This window comes from Papaver somniferum, chromosome 1, assembly GCF_003573695.1.
Source record: "Papaver somniferum cultivar HN1 chromosome 1, ASM357369v1, whole genome shotgun sequence".
In the NCBI taxonomy this organism is placed as follows: Eukaryota; Viridiplantae; Streptophyta; class Magnoliopsida; order Ranunculales; family Papaveraceae; genus Papaver; species Papaver somniferum.
Window position 1 is genome coordinate 115010862 of NC_039358.1, and position 23479 is coordinate 115034340.

Sequence of the window (23479 nt, forward strand, 5' to 3'; positions counted from 1 at the left end):
TTATGAAGATTCTAATGAGGAACTTAACCAAAAACTTTCTAAATGTTAAGCGTAGAGTGAATTACTTGTGCGTAAGCGTCTAATTAGCAAAGGAGATAAGTAAAGACTAAGCAGGAGAACATAATACCATATTATTGCTTTAAACTTTTAGTACAATGGACTTTAAAGTAAGTAAAAATACTCGGTACATTGGAATAACAAAGGTAATGGTAGAGAATGGCTTGGTTGAACTCATAATTAATGGTATGTCAAACTTGTTGTAACCTTTAGATGACCAAAATTATATCTTGATTTATAGTCTATTGAATCTATCTGAAACTAGGATTAGAGCATGGTACTTGAGTATCAGAAATCACTGAATACCCTCAAATATTGAAAATTGAAGAACAAACAAAATATCTGTGAAAACTTTATCAGCAAAGGTATGTGAAATCTGACTACCCTATTGACTCATTAATTTTACCATTATAGCTACTGAGATAATGTCGTACGAATTTAGTATATGAAGTATTACAAATAAAAAGTTTTCACTCCAAGCTTATACTTACAAATCTTGGAACATGAACTCAAGTATTAGATTTTCATAGGTTTTATCACTATTGAGGTTGAGAACAATTTTTATTGCTCAAAAAATAATGTTTGTGATATATAAGACTAAAACATCAAATTGCACTTTTGTTCACGAGCTGGTTTTTTGGTTCGCGGACTATATAATTTATTGATTTTACTGAACTCTAAGGCGTACAAGTGTTCACAGACTGGTTTTCTTGGTTCGCGAACTATACAATTTGAAGGTGTTACTGAACACTTTGTAAATTTTATCTTGTGTTTGTGAGCGGATTTATTGGTTATGGACGATGCACTTTTTGGTATGCTCCTGCATTTTTTTCCAAAATAGCTCTTGTTCAAAAACTGATTTTTGAGTTCGCGAACTAGGCACTTTTAAATATGTTACTGGAAAATCCAAACATCAAATGTACAAGAATTGATTTTATTTTTCGGGAACTAGCATGTTTTCGTCTATTCCCGTAGATGACAAAATCTAGCATATACCCAGTACTGACAGCTCCACAGGTCATACGAGCTAGAGGCTGAGAGAGAATCTAGGTCGAGGTCGGGTAGACGATTCTTTAGTACGTGTAATACTTAGAGGACATCATACTCTCATAACCACGACCTGAAGACGGAGACTTAACCAGGTGCACGATCTGAGTTCCGGAACCCACGGTGAAGATAGAGACCGAAGACACAACTAAAAGTTAAGACTAAGAGCCCACGACCTGGAGTAAGAATCACATGCCAAGGAAAGCTACCCAGGTCGAGGAGATCATTCGAGAAGAAAGTGACGTTTGAGTGGATAATGACGTCATCTATAGCTAGATTAGGCGGTTTCCAATTAGGCATACTTCCTGCGTGATATCTACTCTAGTATAAATAGCCAGGAAGGATATGCTTGTAAATCAAGCAAAATATATACAACATTTATTGTTCAATAAGAAATACCTTTCAGTGATTCTCGCTCTTGATATTTCTGGACTGATAGAGAAGATAATCATAATCCCATAACCAGTTCTAATCGAAATAATCACATGTAGTAGTATTGTGATTGATCAGAATTGGTGATCGACTCGACGAATCATCAAATAATAATTCTGTGTAGGTATTTATAGGAAGTCTCTATGCATCTTCATTGGCGCTAGAAAAATCTTTTAACATCTACACTATGATTGAAATATGAAAAAACATTATATATCGTAATCTTGATGTTTGGAAAACCCAAATTTGGGAGAAAATACGATTTTCTAAAAAAAAACTATATGTGCATGATTTGTTGATCTGAAAACGTAGATCTAAGCTCTGTTATGCATAAGACACATTAATTTTAAATTTTTCATGATAACTAACATGAATCGTCTGCATTATAGCCATCTTAATATAGATCTGAGCATGATATGCGTGTATTACATCTAATATTACATTCTAATCATAATGATACATTACTACTTCGATCTGATATGAATCTTGTTTATGATGGATGTTTTGAGATCTCCCTAGTATACTATTTCACATTATCTTAGATTTATCGTCTCACAATTGAAGCATATTAGCTAAGAATCATATAGATCTAGCTTTTTGTTATCTTTTTCTCATCAAGAAAGTGCAAAATGCATGAGCTGAGTTAATCATCAAAAGATTCGGTTCATAGATGTCATAATTCATACAGAATAAGCTTTACCTCATCATTTTGATCTCGTTATAATGTAATAATATTTGCATGATTCTATTTACATGGCATTATAATCTTAAATCGATGCTTTCTCTGATATAAGAATGATTTTGGGAGAAAATCTATGAATTATTGTTCTCATGTTATTTCTTGTCTACGTCTATAGATAATAATTGTTGTTAAAATCTCTCGCAAATATGTGATTTATGTTGAGCATAATAATCTATTATCGAAGGTCGAAACGAAAGTCACAAAAATTTGAGGTATTTTCTTGCATCTAAAAGAAGATGAATATCTCTGAAAGATGAATATCTTCAAATATGAAAATCACGTCGTGAGTTATTGATTTTCATCTAATTCACTTAACATTTTGTTACAAATAATCATAGATCTAACTGCCAAAACAATAAATCTCACTACCATGTCCAAAAAGAATCTTCCAGATTTGGGTATAGAATAATAATTACCCCAAATCAAGAAATATTTTTCTGGGTACAATCTCTCAAGTTTGATTGTCACTCTGTCTAGTACAAACATATGACAAGCTTAACACCGAGAAGAGTATTACCTCCACGACCTGGAGTAACTTCCCCAGGTTGGACACCAACATATGAGGTGGTACCCCCAACGAGGACAATACCTGAGGAATAGAAAACAAATATCTCACCTCAGATACAGATAACACCAACATATGAATGCGAGACAATAATTCTATCGACCTCATGATGGGAAGCTCTAACTGCGTTGTATAATCCCAAGTTGAAAACAATTTCTTGAACCTCCTTACATTCCTCGTCCAACGACCAACTTGACGTTTTTTCATGTAGATTGTGGAGATTCAAAATTCTAGCGTCATGTTCAGGATTCTGCACAGTAAAAATACGTTGTTGAATACGTGCAATATGGCTACACAAAATTTACCAAAAACTGCAACATTTCTATTACCCGGTGACGCCAAATTTCGGCAGCGATGTGGTTCGCATATCCAAATAGGACTTCACCATCACTGTCCTCTTCAAGTGGCAACAATTGGTTTAAAGTGTTTTTATTAGTCTTTTTCTTCGACCCCTTCTACTGAATGTGGTTCCTCAACGTCTTCCTCATCAACTTGGTCATCAAAATTATCTGACTGTTGTTCCTCCATAACAACATTTGTTCCACCAACATTAGGCCGTGAAGGTTCTACGTCTTTGGGTGAATCAGAATGTGGTGCAATTGATTACATGACAACAACTGCTTCCTCATTTAAAACAATTTCTTCCAACGAATTTGTAGTTTTAGCACAAACTAATTCGGTTATAATCCCCTGCTCATTCGTTTTGAAACTGGAATCAAATGTTTGGTTTTTGTTAATTTACTACTAAAAGGTAATGGGTTGCGTCATAAATATAACATAACTGACATAAAAAGTGGCAGTTAATTGGTTACCATTGTGCGAGTTGAAAGCACATAAAATACATAAAGGAAACCTCATATCCATTTTATATTAAACAAATATATATATTCGATTGTTGTAGAACAGATCATGCCCAAAATATAGGCGCGGGCGCGCGACCAATCCCCTGAATTAGTGAAGACAATTTCTATCAAACATCCCGAATGAATCAACAACTTGGGAGTTAGGATGCACAACTTCTAAATCCTGACGTTTGTTTTACCTTTGTTGACCAGTCAAATTAAAGGGTCGTACAAATTATCAACCTAAGTGGCCGAACTAAGCATTGGAATAGTTTTTAAAAAAATAGAAGAGTTTCATATTCAATACTTTTGTTTAGTAAATGGACGAATAACCTGCAAGACCGCCATTAACCAAATTATAAAGAAATTTTACGAAATTACTCAACTCAAAGCAGAAATTTAAAAAACGATAGAAAATCACTTGGGATTTCGTGGTGGTGACATTTATTCCTTTTCCCTTTATCTACTCGCCAGAAAAGGTGTCTCTTAATATTTTTTTCGGACCGGCTACAAAACCAGGATGAAGTAGTACTTCGATTATCAATCTGATTCGTATTTTTCCATAGTTTTAATAAGAAATAGAAAGATGGTTTGGATTATCTTTGATCGACAAACTTCTTCAAATTTGACCAATGATTTATTTACTTCTCGTCAGGCATAGTCTTTTGTGAAAACTACAGGGAGACCCATTCTACAGATTTTCTACACCATGAAACCCACGGGCGGAAAAGTTCACGCGCGCACCCAATTTTCGTGAGAAAATGTCTCCCAAACCCACAATTTATAAATTTTGGTTTCTTCGTATCTTTTCTTATTCTTCTTCTTCACGAGAATTACTTCTTCAATTATTTTTCTTTTCTTCCTCCCAACTGTGACTTACGATCAATAATATTGATAGACAGTATAATCACATGAAGATTGGAAAGAATAGATGAATGCAATCGAAAGTTAGGGTTTGAGGTGATGTTATGAGATGAATCGAGATCTTGTTGTTTGTTATTTTCGAAAGATGTATGAATGGGTTTTTTTATTTAATTAGGTATTATGATTGAGAAGATGGATCTGAGATGTGTTCTGAGATGGAGATAGGGTTTTGTAATTGTTTCAATCAACATAGAACATGAAGAAAAGTTAATTTGAGATTTAGAAAATACAGGGAATAATAATAAAGCTTATTTGAGCTTGGATGATGAATAACGAAGAAGAAGAAGAAGATGCTGTTATGAGTGCATAACATGTCATGCAGTCAAAAAATGGATGCATAACACATTAGACGGCATCTTTGTTATTTTGTGTGAAATTGAAAATTGATGCATAATGCATCATGCAGTCAAGAAAATGGACGCATAACTTGATATGCATCCAAAATACGGCTGCATAATGCATTATGCATCGAGAAAATTGTTGCATAATCTTTTATGCATCGAGAAAATGGATGCATAACCTGATATGCATCCTTAAATATGGTTGCATAACCAATTATGCATCAATTTTTTTATGTACGGACTAAAATCAACCAAAACAATGGCTACATAACTCGTTATAGACGCATAACTTTGTTATGCAGTCGAGAAAATGGATGCATAATTCGTTATGCGTCTGCATAACGTGTTATTCATCTGTTTTGGAGGCTGCATAATGGATATGTAGTCAGTTTTCGAAAATTTTCCTTAAAACGATGATCACCTCCGACTTTTTCGTGAAAAACAAAAATTTGATATTGTTGTTTGTACTCGTTATGTAGCTCTCTTAAAAAGATTTTCAACGATATAAAATTTGTAAAATTCCAAGGCGTGGATTTTTAGATATGTTATATCCAAGTTACGTTGCCAATTATACCCCTGAAAAATTAGGTTGTATAACGAGTTATGCTTGAAAAAATAGTATGCATAACGAGTTATGCATTGATTCTTAATAATTTCGGATTATTTTGGGTGTCACGGTATCTAAAATTAATTGTGGGCCTGACAATAAGAATATTATTTTTTTGGGCCTGCGCCTAAGTTTCCCTAGTCTTTTCCTTAGAACGATTTTTTGGGGACCGTGGTTTTTTTGGTGGGACCATGGTTTTATTTTGGGTAAAGACGTTAGAAGTAAATCTAGGTCACCCCTTATCTAGATATTTATATTAATACCTAAATTGCCCTCCTGATTAATTTTGGGTGATGATTAGTTAGTGTTAATAATAGTTAGTGTAATGATTAGTAAAGATAATTAGTGAGATTAAAAAATCATATGATTTTTTTTAAAGAAGTAGAATTATTGAGAGAGTAAAGTTAGAGAAGATGAAGAAGGAAAACATGAAAAACGATGGATTTTACCAACCACAACCGGAGGAGGGGTATTTGGGTACCCAGGTATGCTTCAAACTTAGATAATGTTGGTTAAATTGCTCCAAATTTTAAAAAAAATGAAATTTTTTATGTAGATTTGGGCCAGTTCGGTTACCATATGTCAAGAATATGTAACCGAACACACCTGAAAGTATAGTTCGGTTACGTTTTCCAAACACGCAGGTCACCGAACTCGCTCGTTAATGGAGGTTTTGGTCGTACAGTGTAATGTTCGGTTACCTAGGATAAAATGGTAGGTAACCGAACTTTGAACTTAACAATTTATTTGGGTACATCTTGTGTGTTCGGTTAGTTCGCAAACTTCAACGCAACCAAGTTTCCAACCGAACTTCAGGTTAAAAGTAACCTAGTGTTAGAAGTTCGGTTGGTTCGCAAACTTCAACATATTTTGCGAATCAACCGAACTGGGCTTATATATGCAATTAGGCAAACGTTCGGTTACTAAGAAATTTATTTCTTGGCGAATTAGGTAGAGTTCGGTTTTGAAGTTTCAAAGGTAGAGTTCGGTTACAAAGAAAACTTAACATTTTTGCGGACGAACCGAACTTGTGAACTTCTCATTATTTTCGTAAACTAAAGTTCGGTGATATCCTTATTTTGCGAAGGAACCGAACTTATGGACTTGTGTTGTTCTAATACAAGGAGTTCGGTTAAACGTATTTTTTTTGCGAAGAGTTCGGTTAAGAAAAAATTAATTCGTGATAACCGAACTTGTCTCTGAAAAAAAACCTCCATTAAACCTCTCTGCAGCTTCCATTTTCAACTCATTTTAATGATTACTTCTCATTTATTCAACCAAAAACGATGACAAGTAATGGGTTTGTGAGAATATCTTTGTTAATGTTTTAAATTAAACTACATATATAGTGGTGGTGGTGGTTGGTGGTGGTGGTAATCGGAGGTGGTGGTGGTAATCGGTGGTTGGTGGTGGTGATAATCAGAGGTGGTGGTGGTGGTAATCGGCGGTGATGGTGGTGGTAATCGGTGGTTGGTGGTGGTGATAATCGGAGGTGGTGGTGGTGATAATCGGCAATGGTGGGAGGTGGTGGTGGGAGAAGGTGGTAGTTATATATATAGGTGGTTATTGGGTTGGTTTTAAATTAAATTAGGTTAAGATAGGTTAGCCATTTCAACGTTTCAGGACACCCCTTATCACTATAGGGAAGGTGGCCTAATAAAACCATGGTCCCCTCAAAAAAACCGGGGTGCCTAAAAAATCTAAAAAATCGTTCTTTTCTTAATAGACTCTGGGCCGTAACCACGACGGTGACCCAGTAGGCCTAAATATTAAGCCCGCTATTAAGAAAATCCTTAATAAAACTTATCAAGAAGGGTTAGAAAACCAGAGAGTGATGAAACTTGGAACCAGCTGAACCTCCTCTTTCTTGTCTCTCAAAAATCTCTCTATCTTTTCTTCCAAGTTTTTTTCCATTTCAGCAGTCATCATATATACTTTATCCCCTTCCTCTCTCCCCTCTTCCTCTATTCAATACAGAAGAGGAAGAAATATGGAGAGAGCAATTTTACTCAGAACATTATCATGTTCTTCTTCAATTAGTGGCTCCAGACTTTTCTTCTTTCGTTCATTCCAAAATCTTACAAGAAGAAGAAATCCCTCTTCTACAATATTTTCTCATAAACAACAACAAAATGGGTTCTTTTCAAAGACCAGAAATTCATCTTCTTCTTCTTCTTCTTCAAATAGATGGATTTCAACTGCATCTTCTCCTTCTTTAATATCACCACTGCAAAGAAGAAAATTTTCTTCGTTTTCTCCGTTAGCTGCTGTGCCCCAGAATGTTTCTTCATCAGGTACTTATTATTACTCTTTTACTTGTTTTGATTCTTAATTTTTTAATTGCCAGTTTTGAGTAAGACCTAAAAATCTATGTTTTTTGCTTTTCTTTTCTAGGATTAGTTCAGAATGATGTAGCTGAGAAACTCGGTTTTGAGGTAGTATCTGAACAAGAAATTGATGAGTGCAAATCAAAAGCTGTACTTTACAAGCATAAAAAAACTGGAGCTGAAATCATGTCTGTAGCTAATGATGATGAGAATAAGGTTTTCGGCATCGTTTTTCGTACTCCCCCGTAAGTTCAATTTGGTTTTGCTCTTTAAAATTTGGTAATATGTTCTATTGGACACTAACTGATCCGTTTGATGAAAACTACAGTAAGGATTCAACTGGAATTCCACACATACTTGAACATAGCGTGTTATGTGGGTCGAGGAAGTACCCATTGAAGGAACCATTTGTTGAGCTGTTAAAAGGGAGTTTACATACCTTCTTGAATGCGTTCACATATCCCGATAGGACTTGTTATCCAGTTGCTTCTACAAATTCTAAGGTGAGCACTGTACTAATAATAGAATCCATGTGGTCGTGGTCTGACATATCAGCTCGTTTTTTTTTTTTTTTTGGTTTCTTTACTGTTGTGTATTAAGAAATTGTCATCTATTTGTTGCAGGATTTTTACAATTTGGTCGATGTATACCTTGATGCTGTTTTTTTCCCCAAATGTGTGGAGGATTTTCAAACATTTCAACAAGAGGGTTGGCATTATGAGCTCAATGATCCTTCTGAAGACATATCTTTTAAAGGTTCTATACTTTTGTCTATTTTGGTGCTTAAATCAGCAAAATCTGTTTTTCCTTTTAGTTTAGCTATGGTTTTTGTAAGTTGACAATTTCTCTTTCCCCTTGTTTATGTCGATTGCAGGTGTTGTTTTTAATGAGATGAAAGGAGTGTACTCGCAGCCTGATAACATAATGGGTCGTGCTTCTCAACAGGCAAGCTTCTCTGATATTTTAATTTTCATCTAATATTTCTTTTTTTTCACATGTAAAGTAACATAAATACTGATTTACAATCACTTGTTGGACTAGAAATCCCAAATCAATGTAGTCTTTACGAATTCCTGTTACCGTTTCTCTTTCAAATGATACATGCTGCATTGGTGACTTTTCGACGGGCTTGTGTGAGATTAATGCGACGTTAAGATCTCCAACATATGCTAATTTATCAGGTCATCTGATATCTTTTTACATTTACACGCAGGCTATGTTTCCTGATACTACTTATGGTGTGGATAGCGGTGGTGATCCACAAGTTATACCCAAATTAACATATGAAGAATTCAAGGTTGGTCATTCATTTTCTGCGTTCTTTGCTTTTTAGTGTAAGCTATTTCTGAGAGTACGGCATATTTATGAAAACTTCAATTTTCAGGATTTTCACCGTAAGTTTTACCATCCCAGCAATGCTAGGATTTGGTTTTATGGAGACGATGATCCAACTGAGCGACTACGTATCCTAAGTGGTATTTATGTTACATTGTTGACTTGAAAGTTGTTTATCAAACTATTTACTCATGAGTATACTAATAATTAATATGTTTAAATTGTATCTTTTTATTTGTTGATATACAGAATACCTCGATTTATTTGAGTCAAATTCAGCTTCCAATGAATCCAAAGTTCAACTGCAATCACTGTTCTCGAAACCAGTGAGGATTGTTGAAAAATATCCTGCAAGCGAAGGTTCTGATTTGAAAAAGAAACACATGGTATGCCTTAACTGGTTGCTATCTGAGAAGCCCTTGGACTTGGAAACTGAACTTACCCTTGGATTTTTGGATCATCTTTTGTTGGGAACACCTGGTGCTCCTTTAAGAAGAATCCTACTAGAAAGTGGTTTAGGTGAGGCTATTGTTGGTGGTGGAATTGAAGATGAGCTCCTTCAGCCCCAGTTTAGCATAGGACTGAAAGGTGTCTCTGATGATGACATTCAGAAGGTTGAAGAGTTGGTCATGAGTACTCTTAAGAAATTAGCCGAGGAAGGTTTTGATGCGGAAGCCGTGGAAGCTTCGATGAATACGATAGAATTTTCAATGAGGGAAAACAACACTGGATCATTCCCTCGAGGCTTATCGTTGATGCTTCGCTCTATCGTAAGAGCTTCAATTTTTAGTTTTTTTTTTCCCAAGTTGATTGTACCAACAAATCTTATTACATCTAGGTTCTAATTCTTAATTGTTCTTTTCATGCAGGGAAAATGGATTTATGATATGGATCCTTTTGAGCCATTAAAATATGAGAAGCCTCTAACTGCCTTAAAGGCAAGGATAGCTGAAGAAGGTCCCAAAGCTGTTTTCTGCCCATTAATAGAGAAATTTATCATAAACAATCCTCATCTTGTTACTGTCGAAATGCAGGTGACCATTTCAATCTGCTATTTTACTTAAGTGTAATTCATACTTCATGTGATATTCTTCTTAGCAATGGTATCTTCAATGACAGCCTGATGCGAAAAAGGCTTCTCTAGATGAAGCAGCTGAGAAAGAAATTCTGGAAAAAGTTAAAGCTGGTATGACAGAAGAAGATCTTGCAGAACTAGCACGTGCCACACAGGAGCTCCGACTTAAGCAAGAAACTCCAGACCCACCAGAAGCTTTGAAAAGTGTACCAAGCCTCTCTCTTAAGGATATTCCCAGACAGCCTATGCATATACCTATAGAGGTAATTAGATATTTCCATCTATATATTTTATCTGTCTAATTTCAGGTGGGGATCTTATGGATAGAATTATCTTAATAACTGTAGATTGGGGAGATAGATGGAGTAAAAGTATTGAAGCACGACTTATTCACAAATGACGTTCTTTACACTGAGATTGTATTCGATATGAGTTCCTTGAAGCAAGAACAACTTCAGTTGGTCCCATTGTTTTGGTAAGCAAACATTTTCTTTTGCAGACACATGGTCGTTGGTCGTGTTTCTTATCTTTATCTCCTCATTTCATCGCTATAGTTTTTTCCAAAATAAAGCTGTCCTTTCAACACTTACTCGCACGTAAAAAGGTTGACGGTCTAAGATGTTGGTTAGAGCTCAACCTGGCATGGTCTTTTCGATGCATCTGGCCGTTCCCCATGTTTCTAGCTCAAATGATTATCTATAATTTACCAAGATCCACACTGTAGAACAAGTATTGACACTTGAGTTCGTTAATTAGTCAATCGTTACTAGAGATGGGCACAAAAGACTTGGATTTTGTTCAACTCAATCAGTTAATTGGAAGGAAGACTGGAGGAATATCAGTGTATCCGTCCACATCATCTGTAAGAGGAAAGGTGGATCCATGCAGCCATATAATTGTCCGAGGTAAAGCCATGGCTGGGCGTACTGAAGATCTATTTAACTTGGTATTTTTCTTTTCCAACTCAAGCTACAAGTTTTTTGTTTTTAATCCTTTTCTTCTTCGTTATGCTTTGTTTGTAGAGTGATTTAATATAACTCTGACAATGCAACATGAATCACATAATTAATTGTAGGTTAACTGTATCCTACAAGATGTTCAATTCACCGATCAGCAGCGCTTCAAGCAATTTGTTTCCCAAAGCAAAGCAAGGATGGAGGTACTTACCGAACTTATCCTGTTTTTCCAAATTCTAATATTGAGGAGCTGAGCACCTCAGCATCTATCTTTTAATTATATGTGTTTCATATTCATGCTACTACCAGAACCGCTTAAGAGGCAGTGGCCATGGAATTGCTGCTGCAAGGATGGATGCTAAATTAAATGTTGCAGGATGGATTTCTGAACAGATGGGTGGTCTTAGGTTAGTTATTTTAAAATTTTAATATCACTTAGTAGTTTGATTCAATTTTCTTATGCGTATTTTCAATTATCTTTTTTGTCATTTGGGAACTATGCTTTAGTTGGTTTGGTATTTTATCTTCTACTTTCTTCTGTAGTTACTTGGAATTTCTCAAATCTCTCGAACAGAGAGTTGACGAAGATTGGGCCGGCATTTCTTCATCTCTGGAAGAAATACGCAGATCCTTACTTTCCAAAAAGGGATGCCTGGTTAACATGACAGCTGATGGTAAAAACCTCGCCAACTCAGAAAAGTTTGTAAGCAAGTTTCTCAATTTGCTTCCATCCACACCACCTACTGGAAATACTTGGAGTGCACGTCTCTCTCCTGGAAATGAGGCCATCGTGATTCCTACTCAGGTATTTGATCTTTGTAATCTTACTTGATTTTTCTCTCGTTTCAGATGTCCGTAAGTGAAACTTACATTATGCCTTCTACGTGTTTGTCAGGTTAACTATGTAGGCAAGGCTGCCAATATATATGAGACTGGTTACCAGCTTAATGGAAGTGCATATGTTATTTCAAAACACATTAGTAATACATGGTTGTGGGATCGTGTGAGAGTCAGCGGTGGCGCATATGGAGGTTTTTGTAACTTCGATACTCATTCAGGTATGACCTTGTTTTTAGGTTCTTAGCTTTTTATTTGACTGTTTCACAATATTTCTGTTGATCTTGTTAACACTGGATTATGTACTTGCAGGAGTATTTTCTTACCTTTCATACCGTGATCCTAACTTGCTAAAGACTCTTGACGTCTATGATGGAACCGCCAACTTCCTGAGGGAGTTGGAAATGGATGATGATACTCTTACGAAGGCCATCATTGGGACCATAGGAGACGTGGACTCCTACCAACTACCTGATGCTAAAGGTTACACTAGGTAAGGATGAGTACCAGTTCAGTCTTCCTTCATACTGGGGGCAGTTTTTATTTCTGATAAACTATACCACACAAGCAAGTAAAAATTCTGTACTATTAGCTAAGTGAGTAGAATAAGTGATTGTGCGTTCAGTTTTCTCCTTGAAAGAGAAGACAGTAAGAAACTAATATCTAGATGATCATTATCCGAGCCTGCCAATTGAATTTAAAAATGAAAACGTTTCCAGACTCTCTTGTTTACCTTTAAAGCTGCCTTTGGTTTTTTGTTTGATGGTCTTCTACTGTTTACTTTTTTTTCTTTTCCAATCTGAACTCATCATTGTTTGTGTTTATACAGTTTGCAGCGGTACTTACTTGGAATCACAGAGGAAGAAAGGCAGCAAAGACGTGAACAGATATTGTCAACCAGGTACCATCTAACCAAATATGTAGACACTAAGTCCTGGGTAAATCATCGGAGGAGTGTTTTTTTGTTGTATAACCAGGGTTCAGGAACTTTAACGATTTTCTGATTTTTGGCTGTTGCCTGAGCCCAGAACAGGATTTTCTATCTGTGACCCTACTGTCTAAAGGTTCTTGGGACTCGTAGTTCATGGTGATGCATGATATCTATATCTGCAAGACCATCGGACTAATACCATCTATAATGTGGCCATAAGTACGGACTGTCATATTAATGATATGTTTCTGGTGCAGTGTGAGCGACTTTAAAGAGTTCAGCAACGCACTCGAGGCAGTTAAAGACAAAGGAGTTGTGGTTGCGGTGGCATCTGCTGCTGATGTTTCTGCAGCAAATGAGGAGCGACCCAACTTCTTTGAAGTGAACAATGCTCTTTGAAGATTATTCTGAGCCTTCAATTTTTCAGAATAATCTTCCAGATTTGAGTGCAGATGTGATGAAAGATCCAGGTAAAATAAATATCTGCCGTCATCATTGAATTTGAGAACTAATACTTCTAGTGATTAATCTCATCCACCAACATCCATTTTTGTGGTAGGACCCAGTGAACACTTAACGGGCTAAACTGACAAGCCTGCGAATTGATTTGACACAGGACGATTATCATCCACGAATAAGAACTGACACATTTAGTAGTGGTTTAAAACTTGGGAGCATCAATGGTGGTCAATACATAAAAGTCTCAACTTCTATAGATATCCAAGGGTTTGCCTTACTGATTGCAGATTCTTCCAATGTTTCAATAGCTACATTTGTACTTTATTCTTACAATTTTTCTTACAAACTTTACAGCTATACAATATACGCATCATTAGAATTGCTCTCATCTCGAAAATACTAGCTTGTTTATTTGAAAAGATTAGAAGAAAGATGAGATGAAAGTGTTACTAGTAGTACTAGTACCATAAATACAACCTAATTCAACAACCCTTAGATTCATTATTCCAGTTGGAGGAATTGCTGATTTTGTTTCAACGTTTAACCAAGTGGGGTGGTCCTTTGCTCCATGACCATGATTCTGAAGGAGAATTTGGCAGTGGTGGAAGCAACATGGCGTTCTTGCACAACCCAAAAGGCCATCCTTCACAGTGACAAGGCTCTTTTGTTTTTGAACACCTTTCATTAGCATCAAAGAACTTTGTAACCTTTTTACTAGAACAGCGAGATAAACAACTCCTAGGCGAGAAGAAAACCTCCCTACTTCCATGTGAGCACTGAGAGAAGACCTCCCCACTTGCGCTCGAACACCGAGAGAAACAACTACCAGCAGAAAAGTAGGTTTCTTTCTCCTCGTCATCTTCTTCTTCTGTTTGTGGCAAATTTGGGTTATTGATGAACTCGGTATTCATGGAATTTAAGACCTGAAGAAGGTTCTGTGTTGTTGTGTATCCATTTTTACGCCTCAACCTTGCTTCCATAGCTCGAGCTCGAATTGCACGAATAACCACCTGAAGAAAATATATGAACGTAGTTATGAAAAACAAGCACTGAGAGAAGACCTCCCCACTTGCGCTCGAACACCGAGAGAAACAACTACCAGCAGAAAAGTAGGTTTCTTTCTCCTCGTCATCTTTTTCTTCTGTTTGTGGCAAATTTGGGTTATTGATGAACTCGGTATTCATGGAATTTAAGACCTGAAGAAGGTTCTGTGTTGTTGTGTATCCATTTTTACGCCTCAACCTTGCTTCCATAGCTCGAGCTCGAATTGCACGAATAACCACCTGAAGAAAATATATGAACGTAGTTATGAAAAACAAGCATGAATACAATCTAACATATAATCAGAATCAGCCTTGCTATAATCGGTAATACTTCTTGTTCATCATCAACACCATCGTCGTCATCGTCAGTAATTTCATACTCCTCTTCGATGTTGAATAAGGTGGGAGAATTTGAACCGAATGTGCAGCACTGGCAAAAGGCTTGTTTCAGGGCTTCACGGAAAAGATGGAGTGGTTTCCCAGGATGTTTAGTTTCTTCTTCTGCATGTGCAAAGAAACTCATGCTGCTGCAGGCCAGAATCCAGAGAAAGAGAGACGGAGTCATTCATGTGGGCATAAATATTAGCTCATTTATATAATGGTAAAAGATCAAGAAACGTTTGATGAAATTAATATTAACATCAATTAAGTAGAAAATGTCTTTGTATGACAATGGCTTTGCAGCTTAAAACCCTTGGTGGTTTCTACTCTTTAAGGCAAAGATTTCTGTTTTGGAAAGAGTATGAGAAACTCATCAAATAGGATTAGACCTCCTCTCTCTATCTCTCTTGGGAAAACTCTCCTTTTCCATTAGTGACGTTGCTATTGATGTTGCTGTTTGAAAAAAGTAATGGTGAATTGAGTGGACAATAAATATTCAGATGACGGTTTGTTTTGAGTAAAGAGAATATATATAGAGAGAATAGTAGGTTTCCACTTTTTATGTTGATGGCGTTTTTTCTCTACTTCCAGCGCCACTAGTGGAGTTGGTAGTTTTGTTGTTCTCAGTTTTTACTTTACGTTACGTTTTTGTAAGTAAGAATACTTGGACATCATACCAAACCGTGGTTGTTTTCATCGTCTGTGAAACCGTGTTTTCATCAATTTCAGGGTCATATAGAAGTTGAGTAATTCAACCTGTTACCTTGGTTTCAGATTGTGATCATCGGCCTAGAATAGAATTTGCATTTCAATCACACGAACAGGAAAAGAAAAAACTTGTTCATTAGACGGCTCTGGGAAAACAAATAAAAAAAAATCATACTCTGTTGATGTTGTATACCCCTATCATTTACCAAAAGAATGTGATTTAAGTATTGACGCTTTGCATCATAATTACTCTGTCTCACAAACTACACATCCACCCACTGATCAAACATCTCCGTGGCGTTTACAGTAAGGACTTGGAATATATATATGAGCACAAATTCCAAGTAAAATACCTAATTGACAGTGTAGGAGGATTTCGATGGTTAATGATTCAATTAAAATGCATCGATCTCTCCAGTGCGTATATCACTCTGATTGTAGAGATGTATACTTGAGACTGAAGGCCCATTGTCATCAAAATTTTAAGCTCGCCTTGATCATGTGCTGGTAACACCAGATAGCCAAGGAACAAATACAGGTGCTGTTGAATGAGAACGTCTGTACGATTCTGCGTACTTCCAGTGGAAAGTGACTTTAGGAACATCTGCCTGCATTTTACAAATCAAATAGTGATGTCAAGATTTGAAGCATATGGATCCCTTAAATATGAACAGCTTTTATATTAATATTTAGCTCATATACAAAATGATTTGTGCAGAAAATCTATGGTTTAAGGCTCCTGCAATCCTAGTATAAAAGGGAAATAGCACGCACAGTTCAAAGAATGTAGTCATTCCTCTACTCTCTATGATGATCAATTACAGTTGCCACAAAATTGCACGTGTTATTTGAGCTATCATATTTGAAACCCTTCCCCACAACAGATTCATTTTGCAGTAGCTGGTCTATGGTGAAATGAAGGATGCAAACTACACCTAATCCTTCTATGTTTAACTCAGCCACTATAATCTAAAAGTGAATCTTAATTATGTTTATGGATCACCTGATATATGGTGATACTGACCAAAAAAAGGGAAATAAAGAAATGGGCTAATGTGAGGAATACAACAAATTTTTACCTGTTTCAGCCAGCATTCCTGGAATTTGTGTTCATAAATATCTGGTGAGTGGCAGCCATGCTCGGACGGGCAATAAACCCATATATTACATTTCATTTCACCTTCTCTTGCATTTTTAGCTTGATCTAAGCAAGCCTGGCAACAGTCAGCAGCAGTTTCTTTATGATGTGTAAGGCCCCATTTCACAGCAGCACCGCCATAATCAGTATGCAACTCAGCATTGCATTGTGGTGGAAGCGGACGGCCAGCTATTATGTTGTCTTCTAAACAACGATATAAAGATAAAAAAATAATATTTAGTCTCAAAGGATTTTCTACAAAATGATAACAAAATAGAGCACTGAGAGATGTCTGAAAATTTAGAGAAGAAGAATATAGAGAGAACGTAAACAAGGATAAAAATGAAATCTGCAAATGATAAACCAATCAGTTTTCGCTCACCAGGTTCTTCTTCAGGTCTGTCATCGTGTTCTTTGTGGATGATTTCAGCTGGAAACCAAACACCAAGATCCTCCAAGAGCATGTTCCAATCAGACTCCAAGGCTTTTTTCAGCTTAGCTACAGAAAAGTGACCTTCACACAGTAAGCACCGTGAATTGGGATTCAAAATAGTAAGTACTCAATGACACAAATTCAACGAAAGCAAATTCTAGATAGAGGAAGAAGAGAATACTGGCATCTTTTGCTGAAGATGGTGAACTTGAGTTTTCTTTTCCAAGTTGGAACTTATTGGTTTCTTCTAGTTTTTCCTTACGCCATATCTCAAGTGCTTCTGCCAATTGAGAATAAGGCCATAGTGTTCATCAGAAATATTCATCAAGAAAACAACACGAAAATTATGCTATTTGCAAAATCAATGAAACAAACTATTACACAATAAAACACCAAATAAAACCTTTCACTTAATACTGAACATGCCTCCTCCGCCTCTTCGTTAAATATGAAAATTTGATGGTGGCAATAGTATATTCGGTTAAACCTTCCACTTATTAGACCGTATGAAATTAAGAATGATGAAATTGCTGGTTTAAATGAAACAAGATATTCATCTTATTATACTCTCATTGAAAGCTCGAGAAAATTTATTAAAGCAAGTTCGCAGCGGAATTCATTATCTACATGATAGCTAGCCTACCATATACCTAGTTGAAGGAAGATACTATGGTGGCCATACATATACTGATTGCTACATCACTTAACTTTACAAGTTGACTATGAAGTATCAAAAAATTGAACTACACGAATACTATTCAAAACCAAAATGTAGAAATAACAGAGGATATTTCAGCAAACCCCACCTCTTTGTTCGCTTAAAGACGCAGTTTTATTCAATCCTTTCAACCTTTGGAGAAGCTCATCAGCTATTTTTTGTTTCACAGGCTTTGATAATTTAACTCCCCTTTTCCCTCTAGATAATTCCTTCTTGATTCCCTTCACCTTTTCAAAAAATTTAAAGTCAAAATCCCTCTTTGAATGAGCAGAACAGATCTAAAGATTAAATCAACAAAATTAAAACCTTTTTATAAAAAGAAAAATTAGGTCTTTCTTACCAGTTTAATAAGGTCTAATGGTTGAGCTGCTTCTCTTATCCGAATTGATTCTTCCATTCTCTTAATCTGATCTTCTGTATACTTACCAGCTACATCAAAAAAAAAATTTAACCCACTATGAGAAATGGGTTTTGCACAAAACACAATAAATTTGATTCCTTTAGGAAAATTAAATCAAAAATTAGAGATTGGGAGACTTACTGAAGTAGGGGGATAAAGCATTGTCGCCATTGTTGTTGCTACTGGAAGTGTAGATGTAATAAAGAGAATGGATAATATACAGAGCAGCAACCAAGTTAATTGAACAAATAATAATTGTAGTTTTCTTATATGATGATGAAAAACATCCTCCTCCTCCTAATATCTTCCCTCCTCTCCATACAGATAACTGCCCCATTTCGATTTCTTCTTCATCTCATCATCTTGTAATCTCCTCCACTCCTTCTCTCTTCATCCAAATCTTGTTGATTTACAAAAACAGACAATACCCAGAAAACTTTTTGAATTGTTTTTCCGATATAATTATGATTTTGCACAGAGCACGAATCGATCAATCTAATCTTTACCAAAACGAGTAAAGTAACGAGTGTTAAACAGAGTAAACAATTCTCTCCCAGTCTCTCTCTATCTCTTCTCTTTGTATCTTGTATCTTTTAGATCCTCTGTTTGATTTCATTCAATGTCGGACAACTACTTTCTTTTCATAATATTTCTTTTCGGGGGTTATCGTCCGTTGGATTTTCATTTGTAATGTTCCCTTATTATAAAAAGAGACAATCTTGATATCCAATGTTTAGAGATTCACGTTTAGATTTTTAATCATACATCAAAGAGATTCAAGTTTTTATCTAATGCGACATGCCGTCCACATTGCCTTTCAGAAAGGTTGCTCTTCTGCCGGCCGGCAATGCAACAACTTATCTTTTCTTTTTTCTCAAGGAAATTTAAGCCCTATGGACTATGACTGCATTGACTAGTCGTTTAGCAACACAAAAATGAAAAGAAAAGAGTGCGCAGTTGCTGCTGCTACTACTAGAGCATTAGAGTACTCAAAACTTAAAAGTGAGCATTGAAACTTTCTTTTTCTTAATTTTGCCACACATTCATGATTTAAGATGTAATCACAAATACAAAAAAACTAACTTATAAGCAGTCTAGCTTGCTGTTAATATATATTCTTATTTAAGGATAATATATATTGTTTCCTAGTATATAGAATTTTTGATTTATCGTAATATTGGGCTCTATATATTCATGAGCTGTGTAACTAGAATTGTGAAGATTATCATAATAAGAATTATCTTATTCTCGATCCTGTATTTGTGAAGATGGTATCTATGAGCTAGGGTTCTTGAATCATGGGTAGTGATTCAGAATTATACCAAAATAAATCAAAACAAAAAGGGCATATGGAATACAAATCTGCTCCTATTATCGTTCAATCTGAAGGTGCACCATTCAAGGATGAGATTGTTCTTGATGAAACAAACTATGATTTGTGGTCACAAATCATGGAGATGCATATTGCTGAAAAAAGAAAAAACCTCCTTTATTATGGGAAGGACAAGAAAACCTACCGAGGAAGATCCAAGATATGAGAAGTGGCACACAGATAATCAAAAGGTCAAAAGATGGTTGTTGATGTCTATGTCACCTGAAATCATGAAGAGATATATTCGGTTACCTACTGCTAGAGAGATTTGGGATGCATTATCTAAAGCCTTTTATGATGGAGATGATGAGATGCAGGTATTTACTCTAAATCGACGAGCGTTTTCGGCAAAACAAAATGGCAGAGCACTCTCAATTTACTATGGAGAACTAACTGAAATATTTGGAGAGCTGGATCATCGTGACAAGGTGGTTATGGAGAATTCTAATGATATTGAAGCCTATCGAAAATCAATTCAGCACCTAAGGGTGCATATATTCCTTGCTGGTTAGATGAAAGTTTTGAGCAGATCCGTGGTGAAATCTTGAGAAAGGATCCTATTCCTGAATTGGAATCATGTTATGCACTAGTTCGTCGTGAATCTGTTCGACGTACAACGATGGCAAAAGAATCGGAAGAAGTTGAACCTGCTGCTACGGCAACTCGAAACCGGTACTATCAAAAAGGGTCTTTTCAGAGATACTCAAAGACTGAGGTGGACAAGTCATCACTTAAGTGTACACACTGTAATTAATATGGACATACATTTGACATGTGTTTCGAGTTGGTTGGATATCCAAATTGGTGGGATCAACATCTGGAGAGGAAGAAGGAGACAAAGAAAAATTCTGGTGCTCCAATGGCTTCAACAAAAAAGGGAAAGGATTCCATGGTAATATCTGCATCAGTAGCAAGGACAGGTAACGATGGTAAGTTTTTAAATGTTTCTTCACTTGTTTCGAATAATTCATGGATAATTGATTCCGGTGCCACATACCATATGACATGTGATTCTAAACAAATCTCTCCCCTTAAACCATCCTTAGAAAAAACAGTCTCTACTGTAAATGGCTCACAAGCTCCAATTATTGGTGAAGGGTCAATATCTCTCACTGAAACTTTAAACTTAGATTTTGTCTTAGTAATTCCTACATTAGACTGTAATCTCCTATCAATTTCCCAAATAACTAACACTTTACATTGTGTAGTGATATTTTGGCCTGACTGTTGTGTTTTTAAGGACATCACAACGAAGCAAACAATTGGTTATGGTGTTAAGTGTGGGAAGCTATATTATCTGGATTTGGTGTCAAGTAGTTCGGATAAGCTGCGTCAAACTCTTCTTGCTGATGGTTTTGAGGGTGAGAGACAAAAATCTCAAATTTTGTTATGGCATCGACGATTGGGACATGCATCGTTTGGTTATTTAAAAAAATTATTTCCTAGTTTGTTTGCAAAACTTGATATTTCTAGTTTTCATTGTGAAGTATGTGAACTTGCAAAAATCCATCGTGCTTCTTTTCCATTATCATTCAATAAGAGTCCAGTTCCTTTTATGATCATACACTCTGATGTTTGGGGGCCATCTAAAACTACTACCATGGATGGTTCAAGATGGTTTGTTACTTTTATTGATGATTGCACTAGAATGACGTGGGTGTGTCTCATGAAAAACAAAAGTGAAGTTACCGCCTTGTTTCAAAAGTTCCATAAGATGATTAACACTCAGTACAACAAACAGATTCAAGTACTTCGGAGTGATAATGGTGGTGAATATATGGATTCTGACCTTCAACATCATTTGGAGGGACACGAAATTATTCATCAAACTACTTTCTCTAATACGCCTCAGCAGAATGGAGTAGCAGAGAGAAAGAATCGTCACTTACTGGAAGTGGTCCGTGCTTCATTGATAGAAGCACATATGCCATTGATGTATTGGGGAGAGGCACTTACTTTTGCAGCATATCTTATAAATCGAGTGTCATCCAGTACCATTGTGTTCCAAACACCCCATCAAGCTCTTGCTGAAGCAGTTGTGGCTCCAACTGTTCCTAATTTGCCGCCTCATGTGTTTGGTTGTGTAGCTTATGTTCATCTGCACAAGAACCAACGTGATAAGTTGGCTCCTAGAGCTCTGAAGTATGTATTTGTGGGATATGCGACAACTAAAAAGGGACACCGTTGCTATCATCCTCCAACCAAAAGAATGTTTGTTACTTTGGATATTGTATTTCATGAAGATACTATGTATTTTTCATGTGAGTCTGAACTTCAGGGGGAGTACCATAAGGAAATTCAGACTCTTAACTATGATGAAGATATATCGGAAATTGATGTATCTGTTATTGTCAACTCTGATGATATGGTAAGAGAATCTGTTGATGAAGGTTCTTTAAGAGAAGAGACAGAAAGTACAGTATTGGATCGTGATATAGAGATTCAAGATGAGGTTATGATAGAAGAGATTCCAGAGTCTACACTACCTCAAGAAGATGAAACACCAAACCAATCGTCTGCTACGGATGTTCTTGAATAACCAAGGAAACAACTTCCACAACATGTAAACAGAGGTATTCCTAAACCCAGATATGAACTTGCAATCTCTAGTAAGGTTAAGTACCCTATGAGTCATTATGTCTCTCACCATCGTTTGTCTAAAGCTAATAAGGCATTCGTGAATCAACTATCTATTGTTTTTATTCCTAACAATGTGCAGGAAACATTAGCTGATCCAAAATGGAGAGAAGCTATAGAAGAAGAAATGAGGTCCCTTTTTCAGAATGATACTTGGGATTATGTTGATTGTCCAGAAGGAAGAAAGATTGTGGGGTGTCGTTGGATTTTCACCATTAAATACAAGGAAAATGGTGAGATTGAACGTTATAAAGCAAGATTAGTTGCTAAAGGGTACAGCCAAACTTATGGTATCGACTATACAGAAACTTTTGCTCCAGTAGCGAAAATCAACACAGTACGAGTCTTGTTATCCCTTGCTGCAAACTTGGATTGGCCTTTGTAGCAGTTTGATGTGAAGAATGCCTTCTTGCATGGTGAATTAACTGAAGAAGTTTACATGGAGCTCCCACATGGTATTTCAGTTCCAGGATCTCATGGTAAGAAGGTATGTAAGCTAAACAAGTCATTGTATGGACTAAAACAATCTCCAAGGCCTGGTTTGGCAGATTCACCAAATCTATGAGGAACTTTGGATATCGTCAGAGTAATTCTGATCATACTTTGTTCATAAAGAAAAGGAAGGATAAAATTACTGCTCTTATCATATATGTAGATGATATGGTGGTGACAGGAAATGATCCAGAGGAGAGGAAATCTTTGCAAAGATACTTATCAAAGGAATTTCAAATGAAAGATCTTGGTTCATTGAAATACTTCCTTGGGCTTGAAGTTTCTCGATCTGGTGAAGGAATTTTCTTATCACAAAGGAAATATGTTCTTGATCTGCTAAAAGAAGTGGGCATGTCAGCCAGTCCATACACCTTTAGAAGAAAAGGTAAATTTGTGTATTGAACCTGATCAAGTTCCTGCTGATAAAAGGAGATATCAAAGACTTGTGGGGAGATTGATGTATCACTCACACAAGGCCAGATCTTGCTTATGCACTCAGTGTTGTTAGTCAATTCATGCACAATCCAGGTGAACAACACATGGATGCAGTTTTACGTATTTTGAGGTATTTGAAGTCTGCTCCTGGAAAAGGAATTTTATTCTCTAAAAATGAATATTATAGAAAGGTTGTGGCATATACAGATTCTGACTATGCAGGAGAAATAGATGGCAGACGTTTT

At 36.2% G+C, this 23479-nt stretch overlaps 3 protein-coding genes across 8 annotated transcripts; 1 reads left to right on the forward strand and 2 right to left on the reverse strand.

Annotated features, from left to right (window-relative positions):
* The first annotated feature begins 7382 nt into the window (after positions 1-7382).
* Positions 7383-13963, forward strand: LOC113297398 (presequence protease 2, chloroplastic/mitochondrial-like). Of its 3 annotated transcripts, none has more exons than XM_026545851.1 (20): positions 7383-7851; positions 7952-8129; positions 8213-8387; positions 8508-8640; positions 8759-8829; positions 9098-9181; positions 9269-9359; positions 9469-9989; positions 10089-10253; positions 10339-10557; positions 10642-10769; positions 11051-11240; positions 11370-11453; positions 11560-11657; positions 11794-12055; positions 12146-12308; positions 12400-12580; positions 12917-12988; positions 13276-13488; positions 13578-13963. In XM_026545851.1, the coding sequence occupies exons 1-19, from the start codon at positions 7548-7550 to the stop codon at positions 13415-13417; spliced, it is 3261 nt and encodes a 1086-aa protein (XP_026401636.1). In that variant the 5' UTR covers positions 7383-7547; the 3' UTR covers positions 13418-13488; positions 13578-13963. The 3 variants fall into 3 exon arrangements, with proteins under 3 accessions (XP_026401636.1, XP_026401643.1, XP_026401649.1); XM_026545858.1 differs by having other exon boundaries at positions 13635-13963; XM_026545864.1 differs by having other exon boundaries at positions 13585-13861.
* LOC113297438 lies at positions 13703-15288 on the reverse strand. Its single transcript, XM_026545909.1, has 2 exons — positions 14852-15288; positions 13703-14760 (listed from the first exon to the last, which is right to left on the reverse strand). Exons 1-2 carry the CDS (start codon positions 15083-15085, stop codon positions 14011-14013), a joined length of 984 nt encoding a protein of 327 aa, XP_026401694.1. The 5' UTR covers positions 15086-15288; the 3' UTR covers positions 13703-14010.
* A 436-nt stretch (positions 15289-15724) lies between these two features.
* On the reverse strand, positions 15725-19007 carry LOC113297418. Of its 4 annotated transcripts, none has more exons than XM_026545884.1 (7): positions 18440-19007; positions 18239-18327; positions 17987-18125; positions 17362-17460; positions 17130-17261; positions 16689-16948; positions 15725-16217 (listed from the first exon to the last, which is right to left on the reverse strand). In XM_026545884.1, exons 1-7 carry the CDS (start codon positions 18633-18635, stop codon positions 16107-16109), a joined length of 1026 nt encoding a protein of 341 aa, XP_026401669.1. In that variant the 5' UTR covers positions 18636-19007; the 3' UTR covers positions 15725-16106. The 4 variants fall into 4 exon arrangements, with proteins under 4 accessions (XP_026401669.1, XP_026401661.1, XP_026401686.1 ...); XM_026545876.1 differs by having other exon boundaries at positions 16689-16951; positions 18440-18993; XM_026545901.1 differs by having other exon boundaries at positions 17130-17246; positions 18440-18992.
* Positions 19008-23479: the final 4472 nt, after the last annotated feature.

Coding starts and splice junctions, on each gene's coding strand:
- LOC113297398 (XM_026545851.1), top strand. CDS start 7,548: ATGGAGAGAGCAATTTTACTCAGAACATTATCATGTTCTTCTTCAATT. Junction 8,830..9,097: donor TGGGTCGTGCTTCTCAACAG/GCAAGCTTCTCT, acceptor ATTTACACGCAG/GCTATGTTTCCTGATACTAC. Junction 10,558..10,641: donor CTATGCATATACCTATAGAG/GTAATTAGATAT, acceptor TAATAACTGTAG/ATTGGGGAGATAGATGGAGT.
- LOC113297438 (XM_026545909.1), bottom strand. CDS start 15,085: ATGACTCCGTCTCTCTTTCTCTGGATTCTGGCCTGCAGCAGCATGAGT. Junction 14,761..14,851: donor GTGTTGATGATGAACAAGAA/GTATTACCGATT, acceptor TATTTTCTTCAG/GTGGTTATTCGTGCAATTCG.
- LOC113297418 (XM_026545876.1), bottom strand. CDS start 18,635: ATGGGGCAGTTATCTGTATGGAGAGGAGGGAAGATATTAGGAGGAGGA. Junction 18,328..18,439: donor TGCTTTATCCCCCTACTTCA/GTAAGTCTCCCA, acceptor TTTTTGATGTAG/CTGGTAAGTATACAGAAGAT. Junction 17,461..17,986: donor GTCTTTAAGCGAACAAAGAG/GTGGGGTTTGCT, acceptor CTCAATTGGCAG/AAGCACTTGAGATATGGCGT.